This window comes from Heptranchias perlo, chromosome 4 (assembly GCF_035084215.1).
Source record: "Heptranchias perlo isolate sHepPer1 chromosome 4, sHepPer1.hap1, whole genome shotgun sequence".
Taxonomy (NCBI): Eukaryota; Metazoa; Chordata; class Chondrichthyes; order Hexanchiformes; family Hexanchidae; genus Heptranchias; species Heptranchias perlo.
This window is the reverse complement of record NC_090328.1, coordinates 5,391,111-5,411,768: the sequence shown is the minus strand read 5'-3', so window position 1 is coordinate 5,411,768 and position 20,658 is coordinate 5,391,111. Positions and strand designations below refer to the sequence as shown.

The 20,658-nt window shown below is 52.2% G+C and overlaps 2 protein-coding genes across 3 annotated transcripts in view; one reads left to right on the top strand and one right to left on the bottom strand.

Moving 5' to 3' along the window:
• Positions 1-20,658, top strand: part of LOC137320706 (polymeric immunoglobulin receptor-like) — a 788,493-nt gene that overhangs the window by 314,095 nt on the left and 453,740 nt on the right. The gene's annotated exons all lie outside the window — the stretch shown is intronic.
• tmem8b (transmembrane protein 8B) overlaps positions 1-20,658 on the bottom strand; it is a 173,951-nt gene that overhangs the window by 8,805 nt on the left and 144,488 nt on the right. The window contains exons 7-10 of the mRNA XM_067982071.1: positions 19,955-20,051; positions 13,702-13,825; positions 3,407-3,549; positions 1,920-2,098 (exon numbers count right to left, since the gene is read on the bottom strand). Of these exons, the coding sequence (XP_067838172.1) occupies positions 1,920-2,098; positions 3,407-3,549; positions 13,702-13,825; positions 19,955-20,051 (543 nt within the window). The remainder of the gene's footprint in view (positions 1-1,919; positions 2,099-3,406; positions 3,550-13,701; positions 13,826-19,954; positions 20,052-20,658) is intronic.

Below are 20,658 nucleotides of genomic sequence, written 5' to 3'. Positions count from 1 at the left end.
TAGTGAGAGAGCGAGTTCCACATTCTCCCCACTCTCTCCTGAATTCCTTATTGGATTGGGAGAGAGGGTTGGGGAAGGGGGAGAGGGAGAAAAAACTTCAATTTCTACAGCGCCTTTCATGAGCTCAGGACATCCCAAAGCACTTTACAACCAATGAAGTACATTTGACGTGTAATCACTGTTGTAATGTAGGAAATATGGCAGCCAATTGGCGCACAGCAAGGTCCCATAAACAGCAATGTGATAAATGAGCAGTTTTAGTGATGTTGGTTGAGGGATAAATATTGGCCAGGATACAGGGGAGAATTCCCCTGCTCTTCTTCAAATAGTTCTGTGGGATCATTTACGTCCCCAAGAGGGCAGTTTAATGTCTCATCTGAAAGACAGCACCTCCGACAGTGCAGCACTCCCTCAGTACTGCAATGAACCCACAATCTTCCGAATCAGAGGCGATAGTTCTTTCACTGAGCTACGGATGACACCTTGGGAGGGGAGGGGAGGGGAGGGGGGGAAGGGAAAGAGAGAGAGAGGGGGGAAAAGGGAGAGGGGGAAAGGGAAAGAGAGGCAGAAAGGGAAAGAGAGAGGGCGAAAGAGAGAGAGAGAGGGGGAAAGGGAGAGGGAGAAGGGCAAAGGAAAGAGAGAGAGAGAGGGAGGGGGAAAGGGAGAGAGGGGGAAAGGGAGAGAGAGCGGGAAAGGGAGAGAGAGCGGGAAAGGGAGAGAGAGCGGGAAAGGGAGAGAGGGGGAAGGGAAAGAGAGAGCGAGAGGGGGAAAAGGGAGCGAGTGGGGGGAAATGGAGAGAGAGGGGGAAGGGAAAGAGAGACGGGGAAAGGGAAAGAGAGGGGAATAGGGAGAGAGAGGGGGAAAGGGAGAGAGGGAAAGGGTGAGAGAGAGAGAGGGAAAGGGTGAGAGAGAGAGGGAAAGGGTGAGAGAGAGGGGGAAAGGGAGAGAGAGAGGGGGAAAGGGAGAGAGAGAGGGGAAAGGGAGAGAGAGAGAGAGAGAGGGAAAGGGTGAGAGAGAGAGGGGGAAAGGGAGAGAGAGAGGGGGAAAGGGAGAGAGAGAGAGGGAAAGGGAGAGAGAGGAACAAAGGGAGAAAGAGGGGGCAAGTGAGAGAGAAGGGGGAAAGAGAGAGGTGGAGAGAGACAGAAAGAAAGAGAGGGAGAGAGAAAGGGGAGAGGAAGTGCGAGAGAGGGAGGGAGAGAGACTGAGGATACGGTTGTAGGTTAATGGCAAAGAAAGGAATTGAAGACAAATCTCCAGGACAACCCAGGAGAAAGATTATAGCAGCAATTCAAAAACCAATCATTTCCTTTCAACACTGGGAGTTGGGAAAGAAAAGGCTGTTTGACTGACAGTGAAGAAACATCCAATTGGGTGGACAAATAGTCTGTTTGTTTTTCAATTGGCTGCGGGAAGGCAGGGGGGGGGCACCATGAGGATGGACGTGTTGGACGACCAATGGCGGGAGAGTGGGGGCGGAGTGGTCGGAGGTCACGTGATGAAACCTCCAGGAATACTTCCAGCCAGAGTTTGAGGTACAGGCAGCGAATGTCGACCAGGCTATTGGTCCTGGTCCTGGTCCTGATCTCCCGGACGTTGACTCATGCATGGGTAGGTGGGCTTTGCTCCGGACGGCGATCAGGAGTGGGAGGTCTGACCAGATTCCCCCCCGCCCCCCACCCCCCCCCCCATCGCTGTTACCCGAGGGCACTGAGGGCAAACGGTCACCATCCCAACCCGCCACTTTGGCCGAGATTGGCGATCTCAGCACAGGCCGGAGATCGGACCAGGGGATTTTCCTGATCCGTGCCGCCCTGTGAGGTACTTTCCCACTGGGGCGGTGGGGGTGGTCGCTACACTAGGCCTTTAAGCGCTCGCGAACGGTTTGCAACTCGGAGCCAACGACTGCGACTGGCACTGACCGTAGAGAAAAACATGGTGAAAATGTAGACGGAGGCCTCCAGGAGATATTCGCTGCGTATCGCTATGGCGACGGGGGGGACGAACATGAGGTTGCTGAGACAGAGGAGGAGGGTGGAGAGGAGTTGAAAGCCGTACGAGTAGGCCTCCAGGTTATCGGTGCAGCCCCAGCCGTTCCAGCCTGTAACAGGACGAAGCAGTCAGAGTCATAGAATCATACAGCACAGAAGGAGGCCATTCGGCCCATCATGCCTGTGCTGGCTCTTTGAAAGAGCTATCCAATTAGTCCCACTCCCCCTGCCCTTTCCCAAAGCCCTGCAAATTTTTTCCCTTCAAGTATTTATCCAATTCCCTTTGAAAGTTATTATTGAATCTGCTTCCACCGCCCTTTCAGGCAGCGCATTCCAGATCATAACAACTCACTGCGTAAAAAATTCTCCTCATCTCCCCACTGGTTCTTTTTTCAATTATCTTAAATCTGTGTCCTCCGGTTACTGACCCTCTGCCGCTGGAATCAATTTCTCCTTATTTACTCTATCAAAACCCATCATGATTTTGAACACCTCTATCAAATCTCCCCTTAACCTTCTCTGCTCTAAGGAGAACAATCCCAGCTTCTCCAGTCTCTCCACATAACTGAAGTCCCTCATCCCTGGTACCATTCTAGTAAATCTCCTCTGCACCCTCTCTAAGGCCTTGACATCTTTCCTAAAGTGGGGTGCCCAGAATTGAACACAGTACCCCAGTTGAGGCCTAACCAATGTTTTATAAAGACTTGTCATAACTTCCTTGCTTTTGCACTCTATTGCAACAACTTGCATTTGTATAGCGCCTTTAACGTAGTAAAACGTCCCGAGGCGCCTCACAGAAGCGACTATCAAATAAATTTTGATACCGAGCCACGTAAGGTGATATTAGGACAGGTGACCAAAAGCTTGGTCAAGGAGGTTGGTTTTAAGGAGCGACTTAAAGGAGGAGGGAGAGGCGGAGAGGTTTAGGGAGGGAATTCCAGAGCTTAGGGCCTAGGCAGCTGAAGGTACGGCCGCCGATGGTGGAGCGATGAAAATCGGGGATGCGCAAGAGGCCAGAATTGGAGGAGCGCAGAGATCTCGGAGGGTTGTAGGGCTGGAGGAGGTTACAGAGATAGGGAGGGGGGAGGGCCATGGAGGGATTTGAAAGCAAGGATGAGAATTTTAAAATCGAGGCGTTCCCGGACCGGGAGCCAATGTAGGTCAGTGAGCACAGGGGGTGATGGTGAACGAGACTTGGTGCGAGTTTCGGACGAGCTCAAGTTTATGGAGGGCGGAAGATGGGAGGCCGGCCTGAAGGGCATTGGAATAGTCAAGCCTGGAGGTGAAGGCACGGATGAGGCTTTCAGCAGCAGACGAGCTGAGCCTCTAATTACAAAGTCAAGGATCCCGTGTGCTTTTCACCATCGAAGACCAGGCCGAGCCGTACTGCACCACCCCAGGGTCTGCCTGCCGTCTACCTGCTTTACACTCGCAGGCAGCGTACAAGTAGTTGTTGGTGCGCAGGAGTTTGCACTGTCCGTACGTGCCACACTCGTTGATGCAGGGTGTCAGGAACGTCCTCAGGTACACCTCCGCTGTCACATTGTTGCACACTTCGTACCTGCCGGAAGCAGAGAACAATCGTGTCAGCACGCCTGTCACACCCCCCCCCCGCCCTGTCACACCCCCCTGTCACGCCCCCTGTCACGTGACCGCGGCCTCCTGCCACACCCCGTCATGTGACCGTGGCCTCCTGTCATACCCCCATCACGTGACCGCAGTCTCCTGTCACACCCCTATCACGTGACCTCGGTCTCCTGTCACACCCCCCGTCACGTGACCACGGCCTCCTGTCATATCCCCGTCACGTGACCGTGGCCTCCTGACACAACCCCATCACGTGACCACGGTGTCCTGTCACACCCCTGTCACATGACCACGGCCTCCTGTCATATCCCCGTCACGTGACCGTGGCCTCGTGACCATGGTGTCCTGTCACACCCCTGTCACATGACCACGGTCTCCTGTCACACCCCCGTCACGTGACCACGGCCTCCTGTCATATCCCCGTCACGTGACCACGGCCCCCTGACACAACCCCATCACGTGACCACGGTGTCCTGTCACACCCCTGTCACATGGCCACGGTCTCCTGTCACACCCCTGTCACATGGCCACGGTCTCCTATCATACCCCCGTCACGTGACCGCGGCCTCCTGTTACCCACCCCCGTCACCTGTCTGTGGACTCATTCAGTCTGCAAAGACTTGAGTACATAATCTGGACTGACACTCCCAGTGCACTACTGAGGGAGTGCTGCACTGCCGCATGTGTCATCTTTCTCCCTCAAAACTCTCTCCCCCAAATAAGCTGTGGATGCTGGGGGTCAATTGAAAATATAAAAGCTGAGCTAGATAGACTTTGGTTAGGTAAGGGTATTAAGGGATATGGAGCTAAGGCTGGTAAATGGGGCTGAGGTACGGATCAGCCATGCTCAATTGTGCCTTTGTCTTTCGGATGAGACGTTAAACCTAGGCCCCGTCTGCCCTCTCGGGTGGATGTAGAAGATCTCACGGCCACTATTTCGAAGAAGAGCAGCGGGAGTTCTCCCCGGTGTCCTGGTCAATATTTATCCCTCAACCAACATCACTAAAAACAGATTATCTGATCATTATCACATTGCTGTTTGTGGGATCTTGCTGTGCGCAAATTTGAAGTGCAGTCACGTCTGCCTGGAGAGGGACCGTCTGTTCTGGTTTCCTATTGTGCCATGTCTCCTATGTTACAACAGTGACTACTTCATTGGCTGTAATGTGCTTTGGGACATCCTCAGGTTCTAACTCACCACTGAGAACAGGGAGCGACCGCCTGATTACTGAGTAAAGTCCTGCAATTTAGTGAGCCAGAAGTAATTGCTAAAATCTCCCCGTCGCTCCAGGCTAATTTCGGTTGAGCATTTCATTCGAGCAGCACGAGCTTAAACTCTGGAAACATCCCTTTTATTTTCTGTTCCTTGTAAATCAATGCCTGATCCATGATTAAACTGCTAGGCTTTAATCAGAATCCCTCTGATAAACAGGCTTACAATTATTTTCAAATCAAGTTGTACTTTGTAATAATCCCAGACGACGAGTCCCACTTTATTCGACCTTAAATGCAATCATTATCGAGATTCAGATGGGTAGAAATCAAATCATCCATAACAGGGAGACGTACTGTCCCAGGACACAGTCTCTCTACAGGGAGACGTCCAGTCCCAGGACACACAGTCTCTCTACAGGGAGACGTCCAGTCCCAGGGCACACAGTCCCTCTACAGGGAGACGTCCAGTCCCAGGGCACACAATCCCTCTACAGGGAGACGTCCAGTCCCAGGACACACAGTCTCTCTACAGGGAGACGTCCAGTCCCAGGGCACACAGTCCCTCTACAGGGAGACGTCCAGTCCCAGGGCACACAGTCCCTCTACAGGGAGACGTCCAGTCCCAGGGCACACAGTCTCTCTACAGGGAGACGTCCAGTCCCAGGACAGACAATCCCTCTACAGGGAGACGTCCAGTCCCAGGACACACAGTCTCTCTACACGGAGACGTCCAGTCCCAGGACAGACAATCCCTCTACAGGGAGACGTCCAGTCCCAGGACACACAGTCTCTCTACACGGAGACGTCCAGTCCCAGGACAGACAATCCCTCTACAGGGAGACGTCCAGTCCCAGGACACACAGTCTCTCTACACGGAGACGTCCAGTCCCAGGACACACAGTCTCTCCACAGGGAGACGTCCAGTCCCAGGACACACAGTCTCTCTACAGGGAGACGTCCAGTCCCAGGACAGACAGTCTCTCTACAGGGAGACGTCCAGTCCCAGGGCACACAGTCTCTCTACAGGGAGACGTCCAGTCCCAGGACACACAGTCTCTCTACAGGGAGACGTCCAGTCCCAGGACACACAGTCTCTCCACAGGGAGACGTCCAGTCCCAGGAGAGACAATCCCTCTACAGGGAGACGTCCAGTCCCAGGACAGACAGTCTCTCTACAGGGAGACGTCCAGTCCCAGGACACACAGTCTCTCTACAGGGAGACGTCCAGTCCCAGGACACACAGTCTCTCTACAGGGAGACGTCCAGTCCCAGGACACACAGTCTCTCTACAGGGAGACGTCCAGTCCCAGGGCACACAGTCTCTCTACAGGGAGACGTCCAGTCCCAGAGCACACAGTCTCTCCACAGGGAGACGTCCAGTCCCAGGGCACACAGTCTCTCTACAGGGAGACGTCCAGTCCCAGGACACACAGTCTCTCTACAGGGAGACGTCCAGTCCCAGGACACACAGTCTCCCTACAGGGAGACGTCCAGCCCCAGGGCACACAGTCTCTCTACAGGGAGACGTCCAGTCCCAGGACACACAGTCTCTCTACAGGGAGACGTCCAGTCCCAGGGCACACAGTCTCTCTACAGGGAGACGTCCAGTCCCAGGACAAACAGTCTCTCTACAGGGAGACGTCCAGTCCCAGGACACACAGTCTCTCTACAGGGAGACGTCCAGTCCCAGGACACACAGTCTCTCTACAGGGAGACGTCCAGTCCCAGGACAGACAGTCTCTCTACAGGGAGACGTCCAGTCCCAGGACACACAGTCTCTCTACAGGGAGACGTCCAGTCCCAGGGCACACAGTCTCTCTACAGGGAGACGTCCAGTCCCAGGGCACACAGTCTCTCTACAGGGAGACGTCCAGTCCCAGGACACACAGTCTCTCTACAGGGAGACGTCCAGTCCCAGGGCACACAGTCTCTCTACAGGGAGACGTCCAGTCCCAGGACACACAGTCTCTCAACAGGGAGACGTCCAGTCCCAGGGCACACAGTCTCTCTACAGGGAGACGTCCAGTCCCAGGGCACACAGTCTCTCTACAGGGAGACGTCCAGTCCCAGGACACACAGTCTCTCTACAGGGAGACGTCCAGTCCCAGGGCACACAGTCTCTCTACAGGGAGACGTCCAGTCCCAGGACACACAGTCTCTCTACAGGGAGACGTCCAGTCCCAGGAGAGACAATCCCTCTACAGGGAGACGTCCAGTCCCAGGACACACAGTCTCTCTACAGGGAGACGTCCAGTCCCAGGACACACAGTCTCTCTACAGGGAGACGTCCAGTCCCAGGACACACAGTCTCTCTACAGGGAGACGTCCAGTCCCAGGACACACAGTCTCTCTACAGGGAGACGTCCAGTCCCAGGACACACAGTCTCTCTACAGGGAGACGTCCAGTCCCAGGGCACACAGTCTCTCTACAGGGAGACGTCCAGTCCCAGGACACACAGTCTCTCTACAGGGAGACGTCCAGTCCCAGGGCACACAGTCTCTCTACAGGGAGACGTCCAGTCCCATGACACACAGTCTCTCTACAGGGAGACGTCCAGTCCCAGGACAGACAGTCTCTCTACAGGGAGACGTCCAGTCCCAGGACAGACAGTCTCTCTACAGGGAGACGTCCAGTCCCAGGACACACAGTCTCTCTACAGGGAGACGTCCAGTCCCAGGGCACACAGTCTCTCTACAGGGAGACGTCCAGTCCCAGGACAGACAGTCTCTCTACAGGGAGACGTCCAGTCCCAGGACAGACAGTCTCTCTACAGGGAGACGTCCAGTCCCAGGGCACACAGTCTCTCTACAGGGAGACGTCCAGTCCCAGGACACACAGTCTCTCTACAGGGAGACGTCCAGTCCCAGGACACACAGTCTCTCTACAGGGAGACGTCCAGTCCCAGGACACACAGTCTCTCTACAGGGAGACGTCCAGTCCCAGGACACACAGTCTCTCTACAGGGAGACGTCCAGTCCCAGGGCACACAGTCTCTCCACAGGGAGACGTCCAGTCCCAGGGCACACAGTCTCTCTACAGGGAGACGTCCAGTCCCAGGACACACAGTCTCTCTACAGGGAGACGTCCAGTCCCAGGACACACAGTCTCTCTACAGGGAGACGTCCAGCCCCAGGGCACACAGTCTCTCTACAGGGAGACGTCCAGTCCCAGGACACACAGTCTCTCTACAGGGAGACGTCCAGTCCCACGGCACACAGTCTCTCTACAGGGAGACGTCCAGTCCCAGGACACACAGTCTCTCTACAGGGAGACGTCCAGTCCCAGGACAGACAGTCTCTCTACAGGGAGACGTCCAGTCCCAGGACACACAGTCTCTCTACAGGGAGACGTCCAGTCCCAGGACAGACAGTCTCTCTACAGGGAGACGTCCAGTCCCAGGACACACAGTCTCTCTACAGGGAGACGTCCAGTCCCAGGGCACACAGTCTCTCTACAGGGAGACGTCCAGTCCCAGGGCACACAGTCTCTCTACAGGGAGACGTCCAGTCCCAGGACACACAGTCTCTCTACAGGGAGACGTCCAGTCCCAGGGCACACAGTCTCTCCACAGGGAGACGTCCAGTCCCAGGGCACACAGTCTCTCTACAGGGAGACGTCCAGTCCCAGGACACACAGTCTCTCAACAGGGAGACGTCCAGTCCCAGGGCACACAGTCTCTCTACAGGGAGACGTCCAGTCCCAGGGCACACAGTCTCTCTACAGGGAGACGTCCAGTCCCAGGACACACAGTCTCTCTACAGGGAGACGTCCAGTCCCAGGGCACACAGTCTCTCTACAGGGAGACGTCCAGTCCCAGGACACACAGTCTCTCTACAGGGAGACGTCCAGTCCCAGGAGAGACAATCCCTCTACAGGGAGACGTCCAGTCCCAGGACACACAGTCTCTCTACAGGGAGACGTCCAGTCCCAGGACACACAGTCTCTCTACAGGGAGACGTCCAGTCCCAGGACACACAGTCTCTCTACAGGGAGACGTCCAGTCCCAGGACACACAGTCTCTCTACAGGGAGACGTCCAGTCCCAGGACACACAGTCTCTCTACAGGGAGACGTCCAGTCCCAGGGCACACAGTCTCTCTACAGGGAGACGTCCAGTCCCAGGACACACAGTCTCTCTACAGGGAGACGTCCAGTCCCAGGGCACACAGTCTCTCTACAGGGAGACGTGCAGTCCCAGGACACACAGTCTCTCTACAGGGAGACGTCCAGTCCCAGGACAGACAGTCTCTCTACAGGGAGACGTCCAGTCCCAGGACAGACAGTCTCTCTACAGGGAGACGTCCAGTCCCAGGACACACAGTCTCTCTACAGGGAGACGTCCAGTCCCAGGGCACACAATCTCTCTACAGGGAGACGTCCAGTCCCAGGACAGACAGTCTCTCTACAGGGAGACGTCCAGTCCCAGGGCACACAGTCTCTCTACAGGGAGACGTCCAGTCCCAGGACAGACAGTCTCTCTACAGGGAGACGTCCAGTCCCAGGGCACACAGTCTCTCTACAGGGAGACGTCCAGTCCCAGGACAGACAATCCCTCTACAGGGAGACGTCCAGTCCCAGGAGAGACAATCCCTCTACAGGGAGACGTCCAGTCCCAGGGCACACAGTCTCTCTACAGGGAGACGTCCAGTCCCAGGACACACAGTCTCTCTACAGGGAGACGTCCAGTCCCAGGACAGACAATCTCTCTACAGGGAGACGTCCAGTCCCAGGACAGACAGTCTCTCTACAGGGAGACGTCCAGTCCCAGGACAGACAGTCTCTCTACAGGGAGACGTCCAGTCCCAGGGCACACAGTCTCTCTACAGGGAGACGTCCAGTCCCAGGGCACACAGTCTCTCTACAGGGAGACGTCCAGTCCCAGGACACACAGTCTCTCTACAGGGAGACGTCCAGTCCCAGGACACACAGTCTCTCTACAGGGAGACATCCAGTCCCAGGACAGACAGTCTCTCTACAGGGAAACGTCCAGTCCCAGGACACACAGTCTCTCTACAGGGAGACGTCCAGTCCCAGGACAGACAATCTCTCTACAGGGAGACGTCCAGTCCCAGGGCACACAGTCTCTCTACAGGGAGACGTCCAGCCCCAGGACAGACAGTCTCTCTACAGGGAGACGTCCAGTCCCAGGAGAGACAATCCCTCTACAGAGAGACGTCCAGCCCCAGGGCACACAGTCTCTCTACAGGGAAACGTCCAGTCCCAGGACACACAGTCTCTCGACAGGGAGACGTCCAGTCCCAGGACAGACAGTCTCTCTACAGGGAGACGTCCAGCCCCAGGACACACAGTCTCTCTACAGGGAGACGTCCAGTCCCAGGACAGACAGTCCCTCTACAGGGAGACGTCCAGTCCCAGGACACACAGTCTCTCTACAGGGAGACGTCCAGTCCCAGGACAGACAGTCTCTCTACAGGGAGACGTCCAGTCCCAGGACACACAGTCTCTCTACAGGGAGACGTCCGGTCCCAGGGCACACAGTCTCTCTACAGGGAGACGTCCAGTCCCAGGGCACACAGTCCCTCTACAGGGAGACGTCCAGTCCCAGGACACACAGTCTCTCTACAGGGAGACGTCCAGTCCCAGGACACACAGTCTCTCTACAGGGAGACGTCCAGTCCCAGGACAGACAGTCTCTCTACAGGGAGACGTCCAGTCCCAGGACAGACAGTCTCTCTACAGGGAGACGTCCAGTCCCAGGACACACAGTCTCTCTACAGGGAGACGTCCAGTCCCAGGGCACACAGTCTCTCTACAGGGAGACGTCCAGTCCCAGGACAGACAGTCTCTCTACAGGGAGACGTCCAGTCCCAGGGCACACAGTCACTCTACAGGGAGACGTCCAGTCCCAGGACAGACAGTCTCTCTACAGGGAGACGTCCAGTCCCAGGGCACACAGTCTCTCTACAGGGAGACGTCCAGTCCCAGGACAGACAATCCCTCTACAGGGAGACGTCCAGTCCCAGGGCACACAGTCTCTCTACAGGGAGACGTCCAGTCCCAGGACACACAGTCTCTCTACAGGGAGACGTCCAGTCCCAGGACACACAGTCTCTCTACAGGGAGACGTCCAGTCCCAGGACACACAGTCTCTCTACAGGGAGACGTCCAGTCCCAGGACACACAGTCTCTCTACAGGGAGACGTCCAGTCCCAGGACACACAGTCTCTCTACAGGGAGACGTCCAGTCCCAGGAGAGACAATCCCTCTACAGGGAGACGTCCAGTCCCAGGACAGACAATCCCTCTACAGGGAGACGTCCAGTCCCAGGACAGACAATCCCTCTACAGGGAGACGTCCAGTCCCAGGACAGACAATCCCTCTACAGGGAGACGTCCAGTCCCAGGACAGACAATCCCTCTACAGGGAGACGTCCAGTCCCAGGGCACACAGTCTCTCTACAAGGAGACGTCCAGTCCCAGGGCACACAGTCTCTCTACAGGGAGACGTCCAGCCCCAGGACACACAGTCTCTCTACAGGGAGACGTCCAGTCCCAGGACACACAGTCTCTCTACAGGGAGACGTCCAGTCCCAGGACACACAGTCTCTCTACAGGGAGACGTCCAGTCCCAGGACAGACAATCTCTCTACAGGGAGACGTCCAGCCCCAGGACACACAGTCTCTCTACAGGGAGACGTCCAGTCCCAGGACACACAGTCTCTCTACAGGGAGACGTCCAGTCCCAGGACACACAGTCTCTCTACAGGGAGACGTCCAGTCCCAGGACAGACAATCTCTCTACAGGGAGACGTCCAGTCCCAGGACAGACAATCTCTCTACAGGGAGACGTCCAGTCCCAGGGCACACAGTCTCTCTACAGGGAAACGTCCAGTCCCAGGGCACACAGTCCCTCTACAGGGAGACGTCCAGTCCCAGGGCACACAGTCCCTCTACAGGGAGACGTCCAGTCCCAGGGCACACAGTCTCTCTACAGGGAGACGTCCAGTCCCAGGACAGACAGTCTCTCTGCAGGGAGACGTCCAGTCCCAGGGCACACAGTCTCTCTACAGGGAGACGTCCAGTCCCAGAAGAGACAATCCCTCTACAGGGAGATGTCCAGTCCCAGGACAGACAATCCCTCTACAGGGAGACGTCCAGTCCCAGGGCACACAGTCTCTCTACAGGGAGACATCCAGTCCCAGGAGAGACAATCCCTCTACAGGGAGACGTCCAGTCCCAGGACACACAGTCCCTCTACAGGGAGACGTCCAGTCCCAGGACAGACAGTCTCTCTACAGGGAGACGTCCAGTCCCAGGACAGACAATCTCTCTACAGGGAGACGTCCAGCCCCAGGACACACAGTCTCTCTACAGGGAGACGTCCAGTCCCAGGACACACAGTCTCTCTACAGGGAGACGTCCAGTCCCAGGACACACAGTCTCTCTACAGGGAGACGTCCAGTCCCAGGACAGACAATCTCTCTACAGGGAGACGTCCAGTCCCAGGACAGACAATCTCTCTACAGGGAGACGTCCAGTCCCAGGGCACACAGTCTCTCTACAGGGAAACGTCCAGTCCCAGGGCACACAGTCCCTCTACAGGGAGACGTCCAGTCCCAGGGCACACAGTCCCTCTACAGGGAGACGTCCAGTCCCAGGGCACACAGTCTCTCTACAGGGAGACGTCCAGTCCCAGGACAGACAGTCTCTCTGCAGGGAGACGTCCAGTCCCAGGGCACACAGTCTCTCTACAGGGAGACGTCCAGTCCCAGAAGAGACAATCCCTCTACAGGGAGATGTCCAGTCCCAGGACAGACAATCCCTCTACAGGGAGACGTCCAGTCCCAGGGCACACAGTCTCTCTACAGGGAGACATCCAGTCCCAGGAGAGACAATCCCTCTACAGGGAGACGTCCAGTCCCAGGACACACAGTCCCTCTACAGGGAGACGTCCAGTCCCAGGAGAGACAATCCCTCTACAGGGAGACGTCCAGTCCCAGGGCACACAGTCACTCTACAGGGAGACGTCCAGTCCCAGGGCACACAGTCTCTCTACAGGGAGACATCCAGTCCCAGAAGCGTAATGGAGAGCTTCAAAACATCTTGACCTATTATCAGCCTTCGTCGAGGTTGAACTGGCCCGGGATTAAGAGGAGACAGAAAAGAAAGGAAGGGGGCAAAGACCCAAAGGGCTGAATTTCCTTTCAGATCAACCTTACAGGATGGACAGGACCTTGGTTTAACATCTCATTCAAAAGACATTTATGATTCTAGTGTTGCCTTCAATCAAAAAGGTGAAGGTAGATTGGCAAAAATTGTCCAGAATAACAATAATTTCATTTTACAGATCTTGAAAATTATGAAAATTAGAGAAGATGTTTCCACTTGTGGGGGAGTGCCAAAATAGGGGTTATAAATATAAGATAGTCACCAATAAATCTAATAAAGAATTCAGGAGAAACTTCTTTATCCGGAGAACATAAGAACATAAGAAATAGGAGCAGGAGTAGGCCATACGGCCCCTCGAGCCTGCTCCGCCATTCAATCAGATCATGGCTGATCTTCAACCTCAACTCCACTTTCCCGCCCGATCCCCGTATCCCGGAGAGTGGTGAGAATGTGGAACTCGCTACCACAAGGAGTAATTGAGGCGAATAGCTTAGATGCATTTAAGGGGAAGCTAGATAAACACCTGAGGGAGAAAGGAATAGAAGGTTATCCTGATAGGGTGAGATAAACTGAAGCAAGGGTGGGAGGAGGCTCGTGTGGAGCATAAACACCGGCATGGGCCCGTTGGGCCGAATGGCCTGTTGCTGTGCTGTAAATTGTATGTAATTGAGAAGAACAACAGCCTCAAGGACTTTCCCCACCGCAGAATTCACAATCTTTAAATCTAATCATCCACTTGCATTATCTGAAAAAAACCACCCCATTTAAGCACGGAACCTTACCCGTAGTCAACTGAACAGAGGGAGCGTAGACTGATGTACCAGCTGCCCGTCTGAGGGTAAGGGATGCGCAGCCTGGTAACATTTGAGGTAGAGTTGACCAACAAGAGAAACCCTGCGGAAGATTCTGGAACAGAAGATAAGATGGAATCGCGTCAAGTCCTACTGGGTTGCCCGCTCCTTTATTTGCTCCACAATGCTGAAGTGCTGAAGGGATGTTTTAACCATGTAGCCTACAGCCCGTACTCTGCAATAGTCCACGACAGTGAAGCACCCTCATTGTTGGTTGATAATGGAACAGATCCCATTCTTCAACGTCCTACCGAAGAGCAGACCGCCTGTATTGGAGGTAGTGAGGTTGACGTTGAGTAGGCTTATAGGGTGAGATGAAGTAGGGAGGGAGGAGGCTCGAGTGGAGCATAAACACCGGCATGGACCTGTTGGGCCGAATGGCCTGTTTCTGTGCTGTACATTCTATATAATTCTATGTAATATATGGACTTTCAAAAGGCGTTTTACAAAGACTTGTTAGCAAAATTGAAGCCCATGGGATTAAAGGGACAGTAGCAGCGTGGATACAAAATTGGCTAAGGGACAGAAAGCAGAGAGTAGTGGTGAACGGTTGTTTTTCAGACTGGAGGGAAGTATACAGTGGTGTTCCCCAGGGGTCGGTATTAGGACCACTGCTCTTTTTGAAATATATTAATGACCTGGACTTGGGTATAGAGGGTATAATTTCAAAGTTTGCTGATGACACGAAATTCGGAAATGTAGTAAACAGCGAGGAGGATGGTAACAGACTTCAGGAGGACATGGACAGACTGGTGAAATGGGCAGACACATGGCAGATGAAATTTAATGCAGAGAAGTGTGAAGTGATACATTTTGGTAGGAAGAATGAGGAGAAGCAATATAAACTAAATGGAACAATTTTAAAGGGGGTGCAGGAACAGAGAGACCTGGGGGTGTAGGTACACAAATCTTTGAAAGTGGCAGGACAAGTTGAGAAGACTGTTAAAAAAGCATATGGGGTCCTGGGCTTTACTAATAGAGGCATTGAGTACAAAAGCAAGGAAGTTATGCTAAACTTTTAATAAACACTGGTTAAGCCCCAGCTGGAGTATTGTGTCCAATTCTGGGCACCGCACTTTAGGAAGGATGTCAAGGCCTTCGAGAGGGTGCAGAGGAGATTTACTAGAATGGTGCCAGGGATGAGGGACTTCAGTTACTTGGAGAGACTGGAGAAGCTGGGGTTGTTCTCCTTAGAACAGAGATGGTTAAGGGGAGATTATGAAAGATTATGATAGTGTAAATAAGGAGAAACTGTTTCTAGTGGCAGAAAGGTGGGTAACCAGAGGTCACACATTTAACATAATTGGCAAAAGAACCAGAGGTGACCTGAGGAAAAATAATTTCACGCAGCAAGTTGCTCTGGTCTGGAATTCACTGCTTGAAAGGGCGGTGGGAGCAGATTCAATAATAACTTTCAAAAAAGAATTGGATAAATACTTGAAGGGGAAAAATTTGCAGGGCTATGGGGAAAGAGCATGGGAGTGGGACTAATTGGATAGCTCTTTCAAAGAGCCAGCCCAGGCACGATGGGCCGAATGGTCGTATCATTCTATGATTCTATGATTTGACTGACAGTTACTATGTTGGAATTAATTCATGATTCCGCCAGGAGATATTCCCAGGGGAGTCTCAGTATTTGTATCTCAATCCCTACATTTCCTTTACCCCCACCACTGGCGGCCGTGCCCTCAGCCGTCTAGGCCCTAAGCTCTGGAATTCCCTCCCTAAATCTCTCTGTCTCTCTACCTCTCTCTCCTCCTTTAAGATGCTCCTTAAAACCTACTTCTTTGACCTGTCCTACTATCTCCTTTTTTGGCTCACTGTCAACTTTTGTCTGATAGCGCACCTGTGAAGCATCTTGTGAAGTTTTACTACGTTAAAGATGTGCTATAAAGTTGTTGCTGCCAAGGACTGATGCGGCCTCACCTCTTCCAGTGATAGGCAATGTTGAAAGCAGAGAGCAGGTTACTCGCGATGTGAAAGAGAAAAGGGGTGAGCTGACCCTTGATCACAGTCTGAACTTTGACCTGCATTTCTCCCTTTCAGACGCTGACTGATCTTTTGCCCGTTTCTCTTTTTTGCTACCCTTTTTTATTGTTGCCATTTTTTCTTCCCACATCCTCAGTAACCATTATGGGAGAACCTTCACCACACGGACTGCAAGAAGGCGGCTCACCCCCACCTTCTCAAGGGCAATTAGGGATGGGCAATAAATGTTGGCCTTGCCAGCGACGCCCACATCCCGAGAATGAATATTTTAAATAAAGTTGTTTCGTTCGTGTTCTGACAGCCTTGTGGTGGTGCAGATGGCTGTGTCTTGTTTGCCTTTATCTCAAGGGGGCAGGAATACAGAGGGGAGGAAGTTATGCTACAGTTGTATAGAACTCTGACTAGACCCCATTTAGAGTCCTGCATTCAGTTCTGGGCACCGCACCTCAGGAAGGATATATTGGCCTTGGAGGGGGTGCAGCGGAGATTCGCCAGAATGATTCCGGAGCTAAAGGGGTTAAATTATGAGGACAGGTTGTATAAAAACTTAAGAAATAGGAGCAGGAGTAGGCCATACGGCCCCTCGATCCTGCTCCGCCATTCAATCAGATCATGGCTGATCTTCGACCTCAACTCCACTTTCCCGCCCGATCCCCATATCCCTTGATTCCAAAAATCTATCGCTCTCAGTCTTGAATTTACTCAACGACTGAGCATCCACAGCCCTCTGGGGTAGAGAATTCCAAAGATTCACAACCCTCTGAGTGAAGAAATTTTTCCTCATCTCGGTCCTAAATGGCCGACCCCTTATCCTGAGATTATGCCCCCTAGTTCTAGACTCTCCAGCCAGGGGAAAACAGTCTCTCAGCATCTACCCTGTCAAGCCCTCTATGAATTTTATGCGTTTCAATGAGATCACCTCTCATTCTTCTAAACTCCAGAGAGTATCGGCCCATTCTACTCAATCTCTCCTCATAGGACAACCCTCTCATCCCAGGAATCAATCGAGTGAACCTTCAATGCACCGCCTATAAGGCAAGTATATCCTTCCTTCGGTAAGGAGAACAAAACTGTACACTAATCTTGTGTAACAACTTCTTGTGTGGCACCTTATCGAATGCCTTTTGAAAATCCAAATATATTAATTACACCCACGTCTCTGCCTCTAAGGGACCCATGTTTACTTTCGCTAATCTCTTCCTTTTTACATTCTTGTACAAGCTCTTACAATCTGTTTTATATTTCTTACTAGTTTACTTTCATATTCAATTTTCTCCTTCTATCAATTTTTTGGTCATCCTTTGCTGATTTCTAAAACTCTCCCAATCCTTCGGCTTACTCTCATTGGAAACATTGGGAGCCTCTTCTTTTAATCTAATACTATCCTTAACTTCTCTAGTTAGCCATGGTTGGATCATTTTTCCCATGGAGTTTTTATTCAAGGGAATGTATATTCATTGAGAATTCTGAGTTATTTCTTTAAATGTTCACCATTGCTTACCTACTGTCACACCCTTTAATCTAATTTCCCAATCAACCTTAGCCAACTCATCCCTCATACCTACGTAAATGGCATTGTTTAAATTTAAGACCCTAGTTTCGGACTTAACTACATCACTCTCAAACTCAATATGAAATTTTATCATATTATGATCACTCTTCCCCAGAGGATCCTTAACTATATGATTACTAATTAACCCTGTTTCACTACACAATGCCAGATCTAAAATAGCCTGTTCCCTAGTTGGTTCCTTGACATCTAGGAAACTGTCTCGGGTGCATTCCATGAACTCGTCCTCCAAACTACTTTTGCCAATTTGTTTGCCCAGTCTATATGAAGACTAAAGTCCCCTGCGATTATTGTATTACTCTAATTTCCTGATTTATACTCTGTCCAACACTATAACGACTGTTAGGGGGCCTGTAAATTACTCCCACCAGTGTTTTCTGTCCCTTGTTATTTCTTAGCTCCACCCTGATTCTACATCCTGATTTTCTGAGCTAGGATATTTTCTCACTATTGCCTTTTATCTTATCCTTTATTATCAAGCCTACCCCTCCCCCCAACAACTTTTCCATTTTGTCTGTCTTTTCTAAAAGTCAAGTACCCTGGAATATCTAATTCCCAACCTTGGTCACCCTGCAACCACGTCTCAGTAATGGCTACTAGATCAAGCCCATTTATCTCTATTTGTGCCATTAATTCATCTATCTTCTTACGAATGATTCGTGCGTTCAGATATAGTGCCTTTAATTTTAATTTTTTACTACTTTTCCCTGATGTGACCTTCGTCATTAATGCCCTATTACCTTTGTTAAATTGCCTGTCCCTTCCTGACACAGTCTGCTTGTTTTTATCCAAATCGCTACTCTGCTCTACTGCCTTGACTTTTCTCTTTAGACTTATAAATTTATCCTCACCCAAGCCCTCACCCCTTCCCCCACCCATTAGTTTAAAGCCCTATCTACCGCCCTAGTTATTCGATTCATCAGGACACTGGTCCCAGCCCGGTTTAAGTGGAGCCCGTCCCAACGTAACAGCCCCCTCTTTCCCCAGTATTGGGGCCAGTGCCCCGTGAATTGAAACCCCTGCTTCTCACACCCACTCTAGCCTTGTATTCCCTCGTGTGTAGAAGATTATGGGGTGATCTAATTGAGGTGTTTAACATGATTAAAGGATTTGATAGGGTAGATAGTGAGAAACTATTTCCTCTGGTGGGGGGAGACCAGAACAAGGGGGCACAACCTTAAAATTAGAGCTAGGCCGTTCAGGGGTGATGTCAGGAAGCATTTCTTCACACAAAGGGGAGTGGAAATCTGGAACTCCCTCCCCCCAAAAAGCTGTTGAGGCTGGGGGTCAATTGAAAATTTCAAAACTGAGACTGCTGGATTTTTGTTGGGTGAGGGTATTAAGGGTCACAGAACCAAAGCGGGTAGATGGAGTTAAGATACAGATCAGCCATGATCTAATTGAATGGCGGTACAGGCTGGAGGGGCAAAATGGCCTCCTCCTGTTCCTATGTTCCTATGTTGAGTCTAGCGATCCATCTCTAGATGACCTAACCAGAGGTGGGAAATGTGAAAAGCTATTTTACCGCTGATTCTAAAAGTAACTTTTGGTGCGCTAAATCAGGGCCACCTGAGAGGTGGGATTCACGCCAGGGCCGGTGTGGGTCCAGCAATATAACGGGCAGACCAGCAAGATGTGCCAGGCCTGAGGCACCGCCAAGCCTGGGTACTGCTGCCCAGGATGCCCTTTGATGTTCTAACACCGGGCAATTCAGTGTTATGGTGATACAGGAGGAAAAACGAGCCACTTAGTTACGTGGAAGATACTCTAAACCTTTATAAATCACTGATTAGGCCCCAGCTGGAGTGTTGTGACCAATTTTGGGCATCACACTTTAGGAAGGATGTCAAGGCCTTAGAGGAGATTTACTAGAATGGTGCCAGGGATGAGGGACTTCAGTTATGTGGAGAGACTGGAGAAGCCGGGGTTGTTTTCCTTAGAGCAGAGAAGGATAGGGGGAGATTTGATAGAGGTGTTCAAAATGATGAAGGGGTTTTGGTAGAGTAAATAAGGAGAAAATGTTTCCAGTGGCAGAGGGTCGGTAACCAGAGGACACAGATTTAAGATAATTGGCAAAAGAACCAGAGGGGAGATGAGTCATTTTTTTTACGCAGCGAGATGTTATGATCTGGAACGCGCTGCCTGAAAGGGCGGTGGAAGCAGATTCAATAATAACTTTCAAAAGGGAATTGGATAAATACTTGAAGGGGAAAAATTTACAGGGCTCTGGAGAAAGAGCAGGGGGGAGTGGGACTAATTGGATGGCTCTTTCAAGGAGCCGGCACAGGCACAATGGGCCGAATGGCCTCCTCCTGTGCTGTGAGAGTCTATAATTCTTAGTGTTCACAATCTCTCTTTGGGGTTGAAATTCAGCTTGTGACGTTAATGTAAAACGGGAGATAACCCGTCGGCAGTCACGGGGAGGGAAACATGGCGGAATGTAAAATGGGCTTCCGATTGGCTGTCTTCCTGGGGATGAGGATTCCTCTCTCAGAGATCCCTCTCCCCAAACACTAAATGGCGCTGTATCAGAAGGCCACAATCCTCGTCGTGGGCTCGTTTCCCCGGGGCTGCGCGTGCCGTGTAAAGAGTGGTGCGATCTCTCCTCGAGTCTGCTCCTTTTACCTGATTCACAACCGGTGGAAGTGTTGTCGAATGATGTCAGAGGCATTCCATGATTCAAGCAGCCAATCACAGTCACATTCTTCCCTTTCACTGAGGACTTCACAAAGGGAGACAGAAAAGAAAAAGTTATCAGATTAATTACCGAAAGAAGAAACACCTTTTATTTCCCGGTCGAATTTCGACAAGCGTCTTTGTTAAGGGAGCTGTGTACACAACCGGTCACCTGAACAGCAGGCCACCTTCACATTCCACGTCTCCTCTGGAGACCTTCCCCCCACAGCCTCCCACCTCAGCGTCCCTCAACCCCGCACAGCCCACTTCTACCTCCTTCCCAAGATCCACAGTCAGGAATACCAATCTACCAGTCTGCTCCTGTCCCACCAAACATATTTACTTTCACCTTCGCTCCACTTCCACCTCTGTCCAATCCCCACCCACCTTCATCCGTGACTCTTCCCGATGCCTTCTGCCACTTTACAAATCCCAGATTCCTGGCCCTAACCGCCTGCTAGTCCCCTCTACACCTCCCTCCCTCCCCAGGACGTACAGTCCCCTCGACACCTCCCTCCCTCCCTCCCCAGGACATACAGTCCCCTCTACACCTCCATCCCTCCCCAGGACGTACAGTCCCCTCTACACCTCCCTCCCTCCCTCCCCAGGACCTACAGTCCCCTCTACACCTCCATCCCTCCCCAGGACGTACA